Here is an 18,698-nt window from a genome sequence, read left to right on the forward strand (position 1 = left end):
AGCCTGGATCATCTTGCTGTCAGAATATAAGGAAACACTCAAAAAAATGAAGATGCCATATCAAAAAGATACAAGAGCTAGCTAAAAGGGGAGTTCTCATAATGAATTATAACACTGAATAAAATGAAAATCCATGAGTCCATGCAGCAAACAAGTCAGTAAATCAATGTACATATATATTTTTTTAAATGGGAAGGTGGATGTCATAAGTTGAAAACATACTTCAGAATGGAAAAAAAAATCCAGTGTCATTTTTATATAGCTAAACCACTCTTTTGTATGGTTGTAAACTATCTCAGGTTTTTTTTTTTTTTTTTTTTTGGTCTTTTTGCCTTTTACTCCTGTGGCATATGGAGGTTCCCAGGCTAGGGGTCTAATTGGAGCTGTAGCTGCCGGCCTACTCCAGAGTCACAGCAGCACAGGATCTGAGCTGCGTCTGCAACCCACACCACAGTTTACGGCAACGCCAGATCCTTAACCCACTGAGCAAGGGCAGGGATCAAACTCGCAACCTCATGGTTCCTAGTCGGATTCGTTAACCACTGTGCCACGGCAGGAACTCCACTATCTCAGCTTTTTAAAAAATTATAAATATTTATCTGTTGTTTGATATACATGATAGTTTTTCCCTCGAGAGTTGGATTTGATTCATCTTATCTAAATACATACTTTTTGAGAAATAAGAGATTTTCAATCCAGGTTATATACTGTTTCTTAAAAACAACAACAGAAAAAGAATACAGATGAAGTTGTGGGTTGGTCCTTTTTCATGAAGTTAATTATATTATGGTCTTCCTATAGATGGCTCTCCAAAGATAGAGGACAGGATTTTTATTCTTTTCTGATTCCACAGTTTTTGTTTCATTTATTTACTCTTTTTTTTTTTTTTAAACAGATATTTCAGTGAGCATCTACTGTGTATGCTGTGTACTGTGGCACTACTAAATGCCAAGTATATTGTTGAACAAAACAGACCCTACTCTTCTAAGATAGAGACTCATTCAATATTTGCTATGTGAATCTAGAAAGATCATTTTGTGTACCCCTTCCATTAATATTAAAGATTCCTTTTACTATTTGTTAGGCTGGTTGGCTGGCTGGCTAGCTGGCTGGCTTTCTTTCTTTATTTTTTTTGTTTTTTAATTTTTTTTAAATTTCTTTAATTTTTTTGTCTTTTTGCTATTTCTTGGGCTGCTCCTGCGGCATATGGAGGTTCCCAGGCTAGGGGTCCAATCGGAGCTGTAGCCACTGGCCTACACCAGAGCCACAGCAACTCGGGATCCGAGCCGCGTCTGCAGCCTATACCACAGCTCACGGCAACACCAGATTGTTAACCCACTGAGCAAGGGCAGGGACGGAGCCGAGTCTGCACCTACACCACAGCTCATGGCAACGCCGGATCATTAACCCACTGAGCAAGGGCAGGGACCGAACCCGCAACCTCATGGTTCCTAGTCGGATTCGTTAACCACTGCGCCACGATGGGAACTCCTCTTTCTTTCTTTTGTCTTTTTAGGGCCACAGCTGTGGCGTATGGAGGTTCCCAGCCTAGGTAGGGCTCCAATTGGAGCTGTAGCCTCTGGCCTACACCACAGTCACATGGGATCCAAGCTGCATCTGCAACCTACACCACATGGCAACACTGGATCTTTAACTCACTGAGCAAGGCCAGGGATCGAACCTGTGTCCTCATGGATACTAGCTGCGTTTGTTACCACGGGGCCATGACGGCAATTCCCAGGCTTTTTTCTTTAACATATTGTTTTAAACTTAAAGTATATTTGAGATGAGTTTGACTTTAAGGATATCTTTTTTGTAAATGAGGAAAATAATCAGGATTTGATTACAAACAAAATGTCATAACTTTTTCCATTGGAGTATTTCTTTTAGTTAGTTGAAACTTCTATGATATATTTTTTTAGCCAAAAATTTAATCATATTTTTACAAGCTAAAATAGACATTTTCTGCTTTGTTCAACTGAATGCTGTGCCAAAGAGTGTTATACTTGTTGGCTTATATTACTAGCATTAGAAGAAAAGATAATGGCTGGTGCAAGACCAAGGCCACATTCAGGATATGATACATAGAAATAACTTAATAGCTTAATTGCAGAGTTGTTTATTATCCAATTTGTGGCTTTTTGCAGCACTTGACAAATCTCAATTGAGCTTGCAGTCTGGAAAACAATCTACAACTGACTTCATTAACAAAGAGATGGAAATTTAGTAAATTGGGGGATTGTGTGACAATAGCCGTTCTTATCTGTATGTATGAAATCAAAAGTTTAGTGACACAAAGATATGGTAACCTCTCTGTAAACTCACTGAAAGTTAAGGAAAGTGTTTTACACATTTTTAATGTAAATCTTTAAATATTTTCTACCTTTTTTGCCTTCTAAAAGTAGAGTATACTGAAAGCAATATACTTTTTGGTGACCAAAGATCATAAATTATTGTATTGTACTCTGCTATATTTTATTGCCTAGTAAGATAATCTGTAGTTTGGGGGAGGAGTTGTTACTTGTTTTTGCTATATTGCTGTCAACCTTTTGAAGCTGGCTTTATGCATGTGTGCCTCTTTGCATTTTACAGTATATGAAGTAATTTTCTGTACATTATTTGATTTGATTCTTAGACTAATCCTAAGAGGCAGTGACAGAAGTGATGAAGTGAAATGGATGGGCCCAAGATTTATTTTGGACCGAGAAACTGACAGTGTTTGTTGATAGGATTGGATTAGATTGGGGGAAAAAAGGTTATCAAGTTGCTTCCAGAATTCTCATGTAAGCAACTAGATGAGCAAAAGCATGATGTACTGAGATAGGAAATATTGGAAAAGGAGTATATTTGGGAATATATAACATTTCACTGGCATTGTATGTGAAGTTGGTCCTCAAAAACTAAGAAGTTTTTTTTCCCTTTATAGACAAACATAATTTCAAAGCATTTGGTTTACCTACAGACTCAGAAAACTGCCTATAAATGAGAATTACCTACATCAGTTTAGTTACCAAGTCATATGTGATTAAATTTTATATCAATCTTTATTTCCAAGATTTGAGCTTTTTTTTTTTTGTCTTTTTAGGGCTATACCTGTGACATGTGGAAGTTCCCAGGCTCAGGGTCAAATTGGAGCTGTAGCTGCTGGCCAGCGCCACAACCACAGCAACACAGGATCCGAGCCACATCTGCATCTTCAGCTTACACCACAGCTTATGGCAATGCCGGATTCTTAACCCACTGAGCAAGGCTAGGGATCGAACCTTCATCCTCATGGATGTTAGATTCATTTCTGCTGAGCAATGATGGGAACTCCCTTCATTTGAACTTTAATGATTAATAAAATGGAAAGTATCAGTCAGTGATCTAGCTAAGCCCTTTGCTGTTTTGAACACATTTGAGATTCTGATAGTAAGAAAGAAGGAAAGAGCATATGTATTTAAAAGGCAATGAACTACATCTGTCGCAAATAATAACATGACCCTTTAAAATGTCCAACTATATTGGATAATTATGTTAAATATAGTGTATCAAAAGATAAAGATTGTCAGACAATAAAAAGATAGCAAAGTCTACCTGCATCCTATTTATAATGTTTAAGAAACACATTTAAAGCATAATGATCCAAAATGGTTGAAATTAAAGAATAGGAAAGAGTATTCTGTAGAAAAATTGACTGTGTTTGTTTTCTCTGCTGTATAACAAATTATCACAAATTTATCAGCTTTAGGAACTTCATGGTTTCTTTGGATCAGAAGTCTAGGCACTGCTGCCAGGCCTAGTCAAGGTGTTGATAAAGGCTGAGTTCTCATCTAGAGGCTTGACTGGGGAAGGATCTGCTTCCAGCCGCCCTCAGGTTGTTGGCAGAATTTAGTTTCTTGCAGCTATAGAATTCACAGCAGCTTACTTCAAAGCTGAACAGCAGAGATAGGACGAGATCAGATAGATAGTCATAATCACGGGAATGACATCACATCATCTTTATAAGATTCTGTTGGTTAGGAACAAGTCTAACGATATAAGTATATTGGTTGCTTATGAAGTCCCATCTACGCTCAGGTGAAGAAGGGGGGTATTATACAAGGGTGTAAACAGGGATCATGGGAGTCACATTAAAGTAAGTCCACCAAACCAACCAAAAGAAGAGATTTCAAAGCAAATAACAGTATTAGGAATAAAAGGAGTAACTTAAGAATTATAAAAAGTTTCATTTACCAGGAAGATAATAATTTAAAATTTTTGGGGCACATGAGAACAGAACTCCAACATACAGAAAGAAAGGGTTAAAGACTTGTAGATAAAAATAGACAAGATAGCAATAATAATGGAAGACTGTAATACACCCTTCTCTCTCAGCAGTTGATAGAAAATACTGACCAAAAAAAATCAGCAAGGATGAACCTTGAACAATGCAATTGAATGAATGTGACCTAATAGACATAACTAGAACATTATGCCAATGCAGAATATACATTTTTTTCAGGCCCACATAGAATATGTATAAAAATGAACCATGTGGTAGACCATGAAGAAAATCTAAACAGTTGTCAAAAGATTGAAATTACATAAAGGATGTTCTTTTACTATGTTAGAGTTGTTAGAAGTCATTAATAAAAAAGGTAATTAGAAGAGTTCCTGTTGTGGCACAGTGGAAGCGAATCTGGCTAGTATCCATGAGGACATGGGTTTGATCCCTGGCCTTGCATAGTGGTTTAAGGATCCGGCATTGCCATGAGCTGTGGTGTAGGTTGTAGACGAGGCTTGGATCCCATGCGGCTGTGGCTTAGGCTGGCAGTTCTGGCTGTGATTCGACCCCTAGCCTGGGAACTACCATATGTCATGGGTTCAGCCCTAAAAGGCAAAAAAACCTCAAAAAAGGTAATTAGAATATCGTTTTATGTTCAGGAATTAATTTCTAACGGAATGAGAGGAAGTCATAATGGAAATTAAAAAATATTTTCTAGCCAATACTCTGTTTAAAGACTCATGAGATACAGCTAAGGGAGAACTTAGGGAGGATTTTATAGCTTTAAATGCATACATTTGAAAGAAATAAGTCTAAAAATTAATGGGCTAAGCATCTGTCTCAATAAATTAGGAAAAGAATAGCATAACCCCTTCCCCCAAGAAAGGAAGATGAGAAAGATAAGAACAGAAATTAACAAAATAGAAACTGTACAATAAATAGGGTTATCCACTTTGACTTAACTAAGTCAAAGTGTACTTTGAAAAACACTATGATATTTTCAAACCTCTGGTGAGATTGATCAAGAAAGAAGGTTAAAAAAAACAAATTCAGGAGTTTCCTTTGTGGAGCAGAAAAAGCAAATCTGACTAGTATCTGTGAGGATTCGGTTTTGATCCTGGCCTCGCTGGTCAGGGATCGGCACTGAGCTGTGGTATAGGTTGCAGATGCGGCTTGGATCTGGCGTTGCTGTGGCATAGGCCAACAGCTGTAGCTCCGATTTCATCCCTAGCCTGGGAATTTCCATATGCCTTGGGTGTGGCCCGAAAAACAAAAAACAAAACATAAAAAAATAAACCCAAATTCAGAAATGAAAATAGAGACATCCCTACAGAAGTTGTAAACATTGCAAAAAATGAAGAGGATAAGACTGGTTCAAAAAGACATGTATAAAACCTAAATACTCTTATGAATATTAAAGAAATTCAACCAGTAGTGAAAAAAATCTTCCTTCAAGGAAAACTCCAGGCCCAGATGGCTTCACCAGTGAATTCTAAGCTTTTTAGAATGAAATCACTTGAAAGCTATATGAATCTTCAGTCAATAAAGAGGGAATACCCCCTAAACTAAGTTTTATGAGACCAGCACAACCTTGATATTAAACCCTGACTAAGTATTAGAAGAAAATAGCCCAAATGTATTCATGATCATGTATGCTAAAAACTTGAACCAGGAGTTCCTGCTTTGGCTCAGCAGTAATGAACCTGACTAGTATCCATGAGGGTACAGGTTCCATCCCTGCCCTCACTCCAGCGTTTCTGCTAGCTGTGGTATGTGTCTCAGACATGGCTCAGATCTGGCATTGCTGTGGCTGTGGTACAGGCCAGCAGCTGCAGTGCCAATTTGACCCCTAGCCTGGGAACTTCCATATGCAGCAGATGCGATCTTAAAAAGAAAAATAAATTAAATAAATAAATTTGTGATTATAAAGTATTAGAACTAGAGTTCCTAGATAGCCTAGCGGATAAGGAATCAGTGCTATCACTGCTGTGGCTCAGGTTCAGTCCCCGACCTGGGAACTTCCACATGCAGAAGGTGCGACCAAACAAAAACAAAAACCAAAAAGCCCAAAAACCCAACAACAACAACAACAAAACCCAACAAAACACATACACATACACCAAATAAAATAAGTTTTAGAACTATAAAACTAGCAAAGAAATGATTATCATTAAAATCAGTATATTGGTGGAGAATGAAGGGGTTATGATCAAGATGAGCTATATTGGGGCTTCTAGGGAACATAGCAGTGCTTTACTTCTCAGAACACATCTTTTTGTTTTGAAGTCTTCTGCATGTATGAAGTTAACAGAAAAGGTCTTTTAAAAGTAAAACTTACCTTGGAGTTCCCATTGTGTCCCAGCGAATTAAGAATCTGACTAGCATCCATGAGGACATGGGTTTGATCCCTGGCCTTGCTCAGGGCCTTAAGGATCTGGCGTTGCCGCAAGCTGCAGTGTAGGTCACAGATGTGGCTTGGATGTGGTGTTGGTGTGGCTATGGCATATGCCTGCAGCTACAGCGCTGGTTCAGCCCCTTAGCCTGGGAACTTCCATATGCCGCAGATGCAGCCCTCAAAAAAAAAAAAAAGAAAGAAAGAAAAGAGAAAACATCCTTAATATTTTAACCAAGGGTTATTTTTTAAGGTTTTATTTTTCTCTTTCATCACATTTCTTTGGCTATTAAATTATTATTTACTTCTTGAGGGAATATGGCAGAAAATATCCCCTATAAACCATTAGTACTTTGCAGTATTTTCTGTAATGTGAGCTATGACCCAACTGACTAATTCAGTCTCTTTCATGAATTTATAGCATGTAAAAAAAAATGACTCAGTAATAAGGAAGAAGTTACTTGTCTTTCCAAACTGGGATCAAAATGCAATTTAAATGGAAGAACTTACAATAACCTTTAGTCAGAAAAGTAGAGAGATTATGTTTTTTGTTTGTTTTTTAGAGCCACACCCATGGCATATGGAGGTTCCAGGCTAGGGGTCTAATTGGAGCTGCAGCCGCTGCCCTATGCCGTAGCCACAGCAACGCCAGATCCAAGCTGTGCCTTCGACCTGCACCACAGCTCATGGCAATGCCAGATCCTTAACCCACTGAGCAAAGCCAGGGATTGAACCTGTGTCATCATAGATACTAGTGAGATTCGTTTCTGCTGAGCCATGACGGGAACTCCAGATTATGTTTTAAATTAACTTATTATTTAAAAAATCAAGGAGTACTTGTTTATTGAGATACGTTTAAGCTTAGTGTATATCTTGTCTTTCCCCCCACCTTTAGTATGGGACAGAAAGAAAAAAGATGGAAGTTATTTGTTTCAGTTTTCTCAGTTTTAAGTAATTTAGCTTTATAATGCAGATATTGGAAAACTGACTTTAAATACTCCCTGTTTACAAAACTATAATTAAAAAATATACATTCACCCCTATGTTCATAGCAGTATTATTTAAATAGCCAGGACAAGGAAACAGTCTAAATGTATGTCCATCAACAAATGAATGGGAGTCCCCATTGTGGCACAGCGGAAACAATCTGACTAGGAACCAGGCAGTTGCAGATTTGATCCCTGGCCTTGCTCAGTCTGTGAAGGATCCGGCGTTGCTGTGAGCTGAGGTGTAGGTCACAGACGTGACCCAGATCTGGCATTGATGAGACTCTGGCATAGGCCAACAGCTGTAGCTCCAATTAGACGCCTAGCCTGGGAACCTCCACATGGCAAGGATGCGGCCCTAAAAAGACAAAAGACAAAAAAAAAAAAAGAATGAATGAATGGATAAAGAACATGTAGTGTGTGTGTATAGCAAAGTAAATCAGAAAGACAAATACCATATGATATCACTTATATGTGGAATCTAAAATATGACACAAATGAACTTATTAATAAAACAGACTCAGACATAGAGAACAGACTTGTGGTTGCCAAGGGGAAGGGAGGTGGTGGGGAGGGATGGAGTGGGAGTTTGGGATTAGCAGATGCAAATATTATATATGGAATGGATAAATAACAAAGTCCTATTATATAGCACAGGGAACTATGTTCAATATCCTATAATAAACCATCATGGAAGTGATATGAAAAAAAAACAGCAACATTAAAAATAAATATCATCTCGCTGTTATAAGAAAACCATTAAATTACTAAAATAGAAAAAATTAAAAATTTTTTTTCCGTGCTGTCCTTGTACAGATCTAAGAGTCCTGCAGAAGGTGAGCCTACAGTCATAACCAATACATAGATTTGCTACTGTTTAAAAAATAGTAAATAGTCCCTGCTTAAATTTAATTTGTTACCTGAAGTTGTTTTGGGGGCTTAAATGTAAATAACAAGCAGTTTGTAATTGAAGTTAATATCTTTCATTTCTTTAGCTTTTAAATTTTGGGTAATAAAATTTAAATAGGAATTTATAAAATAATTTTTATTGCACTTTGTATTAAAGAAGTTATATACAATATGATTCTGTAGGAAATTTTTAGTTGTAAATACTTAATGGCCTCTGCTACCTGAGCTCTAACTTTTTTCTAATGAATACAACCTGGGGAGGCCCTTGGTTAAGATGGTGGTCTGTTTCCCAGCTTGAGTTGCTAGCTACCCCTTCTGAGTGAGGCAGCTCTGAGGCTAACAGGCTGGTGGGGCCTTTAGGAATATATGAGTCTGGGAGATATACTAGGATCCAAATGAGGCAAAAGGCTAGGGGGCAGTTATCAAAACTTTCAGGTTCTCAGAAAGAACTGTGGCCCAGAGGGGAAGCTTATTAGTTCCAGCATATCACAGAAGTTGCTTCCTCTATTTTGATGTTAAATGTCATTCAAGGTGCTCTAGCAGCTTGATCTTAGTCCAAAGATGAGGCAAGCCATGAATTGGCAAAAGAAAATAATTCACTTAAAGGAACTCCAACAGCCAGAGAGAGGATGAAGAAGAATTACATCTAGAAAAAGTGACATTAGTGAAATAGAACTATTGGAAAAGATGGAGAATAAATTTAACAAGTAAAACAAAACAGAATGAGCCAGCAGTCCCACTGCCGGGCATGCATCTGGAGAAAACTCCAGTTTGAAAAGATACCTACACCCAGTGTTAATAGCAGTACTATTACAATAACCAAGACATGGAAGCATCCTAAATGTTCATTAACAGAAGAATGGATAAAAGTGATACACAACACAATGGGATATCACTCAGCAATAAATAGGAATGAAATAATGTCATTTGCAGCTATGTGGCTGGACCTAGAGATTATCATACTAAGTGAAGTAAGTCATATGGAGAAAGACAAATATCATGTAGCTTACATGTGGAATCTTTAAAAATGATATAAATGACCTTATTTACAAAACAGAAACAGACTCACAGATACAGAAAACAAACTTATGGGTACCAAAGGGGAAGGGAGAGATAAATTATGAGTTTGGGATTTTATATATAGTAGCAGATACAAACTACTATATATAAAATAGATAAGCAAGAAGGTGTTTACTGCATAGCATAGGAAACTATACACAGTTTTCTCCAAGAAACTAAATCACTTTGCTGTATACAGAACACAACATTGTAAGTCAACTATACTTCAATTAAAAAAAAAAGATTATCCTGAGATTCTCAAGAAAATCAAAATGGCATGCTTTTAATCATAGCATAAGAACTAAAAAGTGAGGAAGAAGGAATTCCCTGATGGCTAAGTGGGTTAAGGATCTGGCATTGTCACTGCTGTGGCACAAGTTTGATCCTGATCCTAGAATTTATGCATGCTGGAGGCAGGGCCAAAAACAAAAACAAAAACAAAACAAACAAAAAAAAAAAACAAACAAGGGAGGGGAATCTTTTCTATATATCATTTTGTGGAGAGGATGATTGTTGAGACTCATTCATGGTCTGAAGCATTAAGAGTATATCAAAATAAAAAAAAATATGAAGAAGTAGCAAATGGAGGAGATGCAGCAAGTAAAGATGTAATTAATAGAGGAGAATTTCTCTGATTTGAAGCAAGATTGAAAGAACCCACTGAGTTCCAGACCAGAGTGTTAATTTAAGCATGGCAAGGAGACAAAGAACAAGCTGCTTACAAAGGGCAAATAATTAGATAATGTGCTAGGTTATTTGATGTGACACTGGAAACTAGAAGGTAGTAAAGTAACATCTACAGATTACCAAGGAAATAACTGCCTATACCTAGCCAAAATGTGGCTTGTTATGGTGAAAGCGAGATACCTGCGGATATGCAGGAATTCAGATCCTCCATCTAGGGAAAGTTCTTAATAAAGATTCTCACCAGGTAATTGCCAACAGAGACTTTAAGAGGCAGAAGAAGAGAGAAAACAGTGGTGAGCAAATTAATCTCACAGTGTAATTAAATCTAAGTGGATAATGATAGAGTGATGGTATTTCAGCATTTTCTTTTGTCCTCTACATTTCCTCAAAGTTTGCAACTGATTGAAAAGCTTAATTATATTCAAGTTCTGTCCCTTTGGCAAGACCATAAATGATATTCTGTTCTTCTAGTGGGCGGCATATGCCTTTTGTCTTTTTGTAAAGATAACAGCCATTAGTACTCAGTTCTAGATCCATTAATTCATTGAGAGTTGCAAAATGGTGATATTCTATCACTATTTTTCATTTATAGCTAGAACACTTATATAGAGGTGCTTCCCTTTCACTCTTTGGTTACTCAGTGATACAGTTCACATAGCGAAGGCAAGATAAATGTTTGCTTTTTTCTCCTTTGTCAGTTTACAAGATAACGAAATGGTTCTCTACCATCTTTTGGCAGGGGGATATCATTATAAACTGTAATATGTGATAGGTTTCAGTCCACTGCAGTTATTCTCTTTATTGAAGCTCAGATTGTCTCATCTTTGGCCAATGGAAGCAAAAATGGTTCCTGATACTTTTTGACCAATAAAGAGAAGGAGGGTTTTTGTTTTGTTTTGCTTTGCCTTTCTGAAAACCTTGGAAAGTTATCTTTGCTTTTGAGAAGGTGGATTTTAGGGATCCATTTATCTTCTGGGTTATTTGGTAAGTTAGCATGATCTATGATGTAGTTTTTAGGCTGATATACCTTAGAGTTTATATTACTTGCAAAACATAAACTTGTTTTTTAGTATATGTGGCTATTCAAAAGGAATCGGCATTTCTCAGCAGCAGGTGTAGGGCATATGTTAAAATGGCTTATTCAATCAATTAATATTTGAATATTTACTCTGGACCAATCTCCATGATAGGAACTCTGGGAAATTAAAACAATTACAAAACCTGCTTTTTTATTTAAAATTTCAATAAAGTAAATTCCAAGGATTGGTTTTTAAACTTTTTTTTCCTTTCAGATCTATCACGAAATCGCCTCTCAGAAATTCCCATAGAAGCATGTCACTTCGTTTCTCTTGAGAGTCTCAATTTATACCAAAATTGTATTCGGTATATACCAGAGGCAATTCTAAACCTGCAAGCTCTAACGTTCTTAAATATTAGGTAAGGATGTTGTTTCTTTCTTTTTTTTTAATTTTTAGTTTTGTATCCTCTTTCCAATTTTCTTCTTCTCTTTCACTAAAATTTACATTATCTGTTTATATTAGCAGTATCTCTGTATGTTCTTAGGCTTAATTAACAGTATCTTCTATGTCCCTCCTGTTTCTTCCTTTGTCTTTGCAATAATTAACAAACTCTAAGAGCCATTAGCCTAATAGACTAGCAGCAGTCTTACAGCAGTGGGTCTACATTTTCCAAGTACATAAGCTCCATCAAATGAGAATAGTAGATCTGAAATTACTTTGGTTTTTGTGATTATGTGTTTTTGTGTAATAAGTTCTGAATATATAATTGCATTTATTCAGCTCATCTTAATTTTTTTTTCACATCTTACAAGAATTCTTTTGTTATTTTATTTCTTTTCTTTTTTCTTTTTCTTTCTTTTGCTTTTTAGGGCCACACCTACGGCATACGGAGGTTCCTAAGCTAGGGGTCTAATCATAGCTATAGCTGGCAGTCTATGCCACAGCCACACAGTGCAGGATGAGCTGCGTCTGTGACATACACCACAGCTCACAGCAATGCCGAATCCTTAGTCCACTGACCCAGGCCAGGGATCGAACCCACAACCTTATGGTTCCTAGTTGGATTTGTTTCCACTGTGCCACTATGGGAACTCCTATTATTTTATTTCATTGTAAGAGTTACAAATGTTGATTGGAGAAAATGAACAAATGTAGAAAAGTAAAGGAAATTCATCAAATTGTTGTATCTGAGTTACATAATTATAGGTGAATTTTTCTCTTTTTCCCAGGCTTTTAGTCAGATTTATAAATGAGTTTTTCCCTTTGTCATGAAATATCCTTTGGAAATAATTTTATATGTAATCATTTTAATGTACTGTTTATATAGTTCTAAAACTCGTTTTCACTTTCAGATATATAGTTATTCTTTCAGGTTTTCCCATGATAAAAGTAATGCTAGTAGACAATTTTGTATGTGAATATCTAGCAGAATTATTGTTAGATTTTAAAGTTTGATTCTAAGGATTAAGAAGTTAAATCTGCATAAGTAAAATTTAAATTTATTTTTATTCTAATGATATGGGGGGTTTTTTTGTTTGTTTTTATTTTTATTTTTTTATTATTTGTCTTTTTGCCTTTTCTAGGGCCACACCCTTGGCAAATGGACCCCAGGCTAGGGGTCCAATTGGAGCTGTGACCGCCAGCCTTCACCACAGCCACAGCAATGTGGGATCCGAGCCACATCTGTGACCTACACCACAGCTCACAGCAACGCCAGATCATCAACCCATTGAGCAAGGCCAGGGACTGAACCCACAACCTCGTGGTTCCTAGTCAGATTCATTAACCATTGAGCCACAACGGGAACTCCTCTAATGATATGTTTTTTACTTTGGGTTCTGATTTGTATATTTTTGTATAAATAAAAGTTTTCTTATCTATACTTTAGTTGATATGATATATTTGGAATCACAACCTGTCACTTGTTTCCCATTATTTAGTTATATAATACTGTAATAAAGAGGGAAGTAGATTATAAACACTTTCATGTTTATAACTCTTTGGAAGGAAGAGGAGAGGATGTTAGTTATCTGCCCTTTTTTTTTTTTCTTTTTATGGCCATTCCCGGAGCATGTGAAAGTTCCCAGGCTAGGGGTTCCAATTGGAGCAGCAGCTGAGGCCTATGCCATAGCTTGTGGCAATGCGGGACCCTTAACCCACTGAGCAAGGTCAGGGATTGAACCTGCATTTTCAGAGAGGTATGGTAGCGTTGGGTTCTTAACCCATTGAACCACAATGGGAACTCCCTACATTATTTTAAAATCATTTTTTAAAAAAGAACTCTATCAGTTTTTAATGAGGATCTCTCTCTCTCTCTCTCTCTCTCTCTCTTTTTTTTTTTTTTTTTTGCCACACCTGCAGCATGTGGAAGTTCCCAGGCCAGGGATCAAACCTGAACCACAACAGAGATCCATGCAATGACAACAGCGAATCCTTAATTGGCTGTGCCAAAAGAGAACTCCTCATTTTTTCCTATGTAAATTTAATAAAATAGTAGTATGTTGTGTTTATATGACACTTCATTATTTACAAAGGAGTTTTATGGTGCAGAGCTCCAGTAAGCCCTATAATTTACAGATGAGAAATCTGCGTAAGATACTGGTAAGTTAAATTCTGTGCCTAAAACCACAAAGCAGACCAGTGAGGAAATGAAGACTAGAACTCAAATCTAAAACCCTGTTAATAGGAGTTCCCATCGTGGCCCAGTGGAAATGAACCTGACTAGTATCCATGAGGACGCTGGTTTGATCCCTGGCCTCACTCAATGGGTTAAGGATCCAGCATTGCCATGAGCTGTGGTGTAGGTCACAGATGCAGCTCAGATCTGGTGTTGCTGTGGCGGCTGGTAGCTATAGCTCTGATTTGACCCCTAGCCTGGGAACCTCCATGTGCCTTGAGTGCGGCCCTAAAGAGACTAAATAAATAAATAAATAAGACCCTATTTATTCTTTGCAAGCCTTATATTTGTTTTTACACTGAGTATAAGGGACTTTTTTTTTCTCTTCTTTTAACTGCTCCCGGTGGCATGCAGAAGTTCCCAGGACCAGAGATCAGACCACCACAGCAGTGACAGCTGCCAACAGGCCACCAGGGAACTCCTGTGCTGAGTATATAATGAGGAAGATGGCAGTTCTTTTGAGCGATGGGCTCTGACTTTTCTCTTTTTCTACTTACCCATTTAGTCGGAACCAGCTGTCTACATTGCCAGTACACTTGTGTAATTTACCACTGAAAGTCTTAATTGCTAGTAATAACAAATTGGTCTCACTTCCAGAAGAAATTGGACACCTCAGACATTTAACAGAACTTGTAAGTTAATATTTCATTTTTTGATTGTTTTATATACATATATATACGTGTGTATATATGTATCTTCTCATTCTTTTGTGTGTTTTTGAATTATTTTCAAGTATTAATAATGATGTTTTACTTATCAGTACTCAAGTGCTTCAACACAGATTTAGGAGAACTGAAAGTACAAGTTTAATAGGCCCACATGGTATGGGAAAAGGTCATTAGAATTAGGTTCTAATCAGTATTAAGTGATTTCTGTGTTATTAAACTTTTGAAACATAAGTTATTAATGGGTTTGAATTTTTCAGATTAGATCTTGTTGATCAATATTTTGATTTTTGGTTAGTCCCTATAGGGAATGGGCAGTACAAAGATCAGGCTTATTTTGCTTTACATGCTATCTTTAGAACCTATCTCCCACTCTAAAAGTGAGCTGTTCTTTATATTTTCTAAGAAGCTTAACCTTCACCTACCACTCCTTGTTATTCTTGAGTGCTTGTGTTCTGGGCATGGGAATAAGACTTTTCTCATTTAATCACCACAGTAACATGAATTGGGTTCTGTAATTGTCATTGTATTGCAGCTGAGGAAACTAGCACTCAGATAGTTTAAGTAATTTGCCCAAGGTACTACTTCTAACCAAAGTAGAATTTGAGGTGTTCTTTGTGGCCCAAGGAGGATGAGGATCTGGCATTGTCACTGTAGTGGTCTGGGTCACTGCTGTGGGATGGGTTCGATCTCTGGTCTGGAACTTCTGCATGTCACAGGCATGGCCCAAAAAACAAAGACACGAAGTAGAATTTGAAACCACTCTACCTTAATCCCAAAGCCCATGTTTCTTATTTCTCCCAATGGCCAAATACAGTATGTCCATTGAGATTTGGTAGTATAGTTCCATGTATGTTTATTAACAAAGATAGATATCATAAGTAAAAAATGAAAAAGTTGGCCCTCTGTATCTGTGGGTTCTGCACCTGTGGGTTCAACCAACTGTGAATCAAAAAAACTTTTTTTTTTTTAATTTCCAGAAAATTCCTAAAAGCAAAATTTGAATTTGCCATGTGCAACAACTATTTAGCTAGTGTTTACATTGTATTAGATATTATAAGTAATCAGAGATGATTGAAAGCATACAGGAGGGTGTGTGTAAGTTGGACACAGATTCTATACTATTTTGTATAGGACTTCAGCATCCATTGATTTTGATATCCTCAGGGTTCTGGAACCAGTCCTTTGTGGATACGGAGAGACAACTGATTGTAAACATATAGTCTAATTGGATCACATTAGCTCACTTTTTTTTCCAGGTGAATTAGGAATATAAAAGGTCACATGTAAGAATTCAAAAATATATTAAATCTAGAGTCTAGATGCCAGACTATTTAAACTTTCTGTTTCTACTTATTGAATCCAAAATACTTAGAGGTGAATTAATACTTCAGTCATACATACAGCTTGTGGCAATGTAAAAATTAATCCTTATGCTCCCGATTTTCTCCTGATGGCCTTTCTACAGTGTCCTTATTGCTTCTTTCCCTTTTTTCCTCATTTTTTTTTTTTCAGTGAAAGTAAATAGCTGTCTTTCAATATATACATTTTCTGAGAAATACTATAGATTGCTATTACCTTCTGGCTCAGGCTTCATTTTCCTATCCTTCCAACTTCTTTTAGAACCTTTTAACTTCGATGCCTAGAGCAGTGGCATAAGAAGTCTAGCTTCTGATTCTGCTTCAATCATTAATGGATAGGAAAGGTAAAAAATATATTCTTTTTTTCTAAAAATATTTTGGGAAAAATTTTAAAATAATGTCTGAAGCTTATTGAAGTTTTTTGTAAGTGGTCTTTTCTAATAGCAAGTCTCAGTATTTCCTTTTTATTCATATATTCGAGGAATTTTAAGTATTACTGTGGCATCTTAGAGCTTTTGTTAACCTAGGCAGCTTCTTATTGCTATGCCAGAAGGCCTACCTAATATATGTATTGGAATCCAGTTGATCAGATGCTAATAGAGCAGTGTTTTTTTTTCCATGGCCTTTGAGTTAATGTACACTTTATTATTCCCTCACATTCAGTTTGATAATGATTTGAGTCCTCTTCAATGCATTTTTCAATGATTTTTATTTTTTCTATTATAGTTGGTTTAGTGTTCTGTCAGTTTCTACTGTAGAGCAAAGTGATCCAGTCACACACATATATATATGTGTGTGTGTGTATATATATACATATACATATATATATATACACACACACATTCTTTTCTTCACATTATCCTCCATCATGTTCCATCATAAGTGACTAGGCTTTAGTTCCCTGTGCTATGCAGCAGGTTCTCATTGCTTATCCACTCCAGATGCAATAGTTTGCATCTATTAACCTCAGATTCCCAGTCCATCCCACTCGCTTCCCCTCCCGCTTGGCAACCAGTTCTCCAAGTCCCATGAGTTTCTTCAGTGCATTTTTATGTTATATTGTTGAACCGATGAATTTGTATTTTGAAAATAAGGTTTCCTTTCAAATAATTTTGTCATTGTAATTTTTATCATTGTTTAATTTTTTTCTTCTAGTTTCTTTAGAACAAAGTAAAATAAAAATATTATTTTGAAGACCTGTTTTTAGTAATTTTTTTTGGCCATGCCTGAGGCATGTGGAAGTTTGTGGGCTAGGGATCAAATAGCAGTGACAACACTGGATCCCTTTAACCATTAACCAGGGAATTCCTCCACCAACATTTTTATTTGATCTGATATTCTAGGCTTCCTACCACATCTTAAGTCATTTAATTTTAGTTTTGCTTACAAAATTAATGTAGATCTATATAAAGTATATAGAGTCAGTTGAAGCCTATGCATTTTAAAAATTAAATGCTAGTGTAAACTATGTAATTATTCTTGGACACAGAATCATAGTATTTTTTACAAGCAGGAGCGGCCATAGATATTGTCCAATCTCATTTTACAGATAGTTCAAAGCAGGCAAGTTTGTAATATTAGAACAATTCTGGTGTTTTTTGTTTGTTTTTTGTCTTTTTAGGGCAGCACCGTTGGCATATGGAGGCTCCCAGGCTAGGTGTCAAATCAGAGCTGTACCTGCTGGCCACAGCCAAGCCAGATCCGAGCCGCATCTGCAACCTACACACAGCTCATGGCAACACCTGATCCTTAACCCACTGAGCAAGGCCAGGGATCGAAACCCTCAACCTCATGGTTCTTAGTTGGATTTGGATTTGTTTCCACTGCACCACAACGGGAACTCACCAGAACAATTCTTTACTCTCTATCTTTTTGAAATAGGATGTGAGCTGCAATGAAATTCAAACAATACCTTCCCAAATTGGTAATTTGGAGGCCTTGAGAGACCTTAATGTAAGAAGAAATCACTTAGTACGTTTGCCTGAAGGTAAGAAACTCTGAAACAATTGTTTTATTTATTTGCCTTCTTATTTTAAAGATTTCTCAGACTTCAAAGATGTATAAAAGTTATCACCAGTGTTTGAGATGTAATGGTTTATTTAACATACTTAAATATATCTAAATAAATATATATTTAATATATAAATAAGTATGTATTTTATATATATTATCTACTCCGTTGTGGATTTTGAAAGCTAGACTCTTCAGTGGAAAGGTCAAATAACTATTGAACAATGAGTGTATTTTTAGATCATATTAACCGAGGTAATTGATAACTCAGGGTAGGGTCACTGGAAGTTTTAGTAGGGATAACTTCTTGAGAGAAATATAACATGTTTTTGATAAGGGATGCTTTAGTATAATGAAAAATTCCTGCAGTTAGCATTGACAGACCTGAAAGTGGACCTGACTTGAATTTAGTATCTTTACCCTTCACTGGAAATGTTCAGATAGAGGCTAATTAACTGTGTGGAGGTGATGTGTAAAGTGAATAATGAATGTACTGAGAGACTACACCAGGAAACTGGCTATTTTAGACTGACTGTAATTTCTGGTATAAGTATTTGAATGATAAAAATAATTAATTTAGTTAAGTATAATTTATCAGTCTTTCAAAAATATAAATTCATAAAAGAAAAAGCTGTAAAAGAAAGTGAAAATGGTAAAAGTCATTATTTTCTGAGATCAGAATATATA

General features: G+C 36.5%; 1 protein-coding gene and 1 long non-coding RNA gene across 32 annotated transcripts in view; one reads left to right on the forward strand and one right to left on the reverse strand.

Moving 5' to 3' along the window:
- Window positions 1-18,698, forward strand: part of LRCH3 (leucine rich repeats and calponin homology domain containing 3) — a 201,622-nt gene that overhangs the window by 39,791 nt on the left and 143,133 nt on the right. For all 31 annotated transcript variants that reach the window (XR_014824609.1, XR_014824611.1, XR_014824612.1 and 28 more), the window contains exons 2-4: window positions 11,572-11,716; window positions 14,481-14,607; window positions 17,883-17,988. Coding sequence is in view for 25 of the 31 variants with exons in the window: in XM_005670145.4 (XP_005670202.2) it covers window positions 11,572-11,716; window positions 14,481-14,607; window positions 17,883-17,988 (378 nt within the window). In the remaining 6 variants the exon portion in view is untranslated. The remainder of the gene's footprint in view (window positions 1-11,571; window positions 11,717-14,480; window positions 14,608-17,882; window positions 17,989-18,698) is intronic.
- LOC146397691 (uncharacterized) lies at window positions 1,201-6,161 on the reverse strand. The gene is made up of 2 exons (XR_014824629.1): window positions 1,435-6,161; window positions 1,201-1,366 (listed from the first exon to the last, which is right to left on the reverse strand). It is a non-coding gene; the product is annotated as an uncharacterized LOC146397691 (long non-coding RNA).

The sequence above is a fragment of the Sus scrofa genome, chromosome 13 (assembly GCF_054392235.1).
Source record: "Sus scrofa isolate SSC_HxYL_T2T_F1_AM1 chromosome 13, Sscrofa_HxYL_maternal_Yorkshire_Landrace_v2.0, whole genome shotgun sequence".
Lineage (NCBI taxonomy): Eukaryota > Metazoa > Chordata > Mammalia > Artiodactyla > Suidae > Sus > Sus scrofa.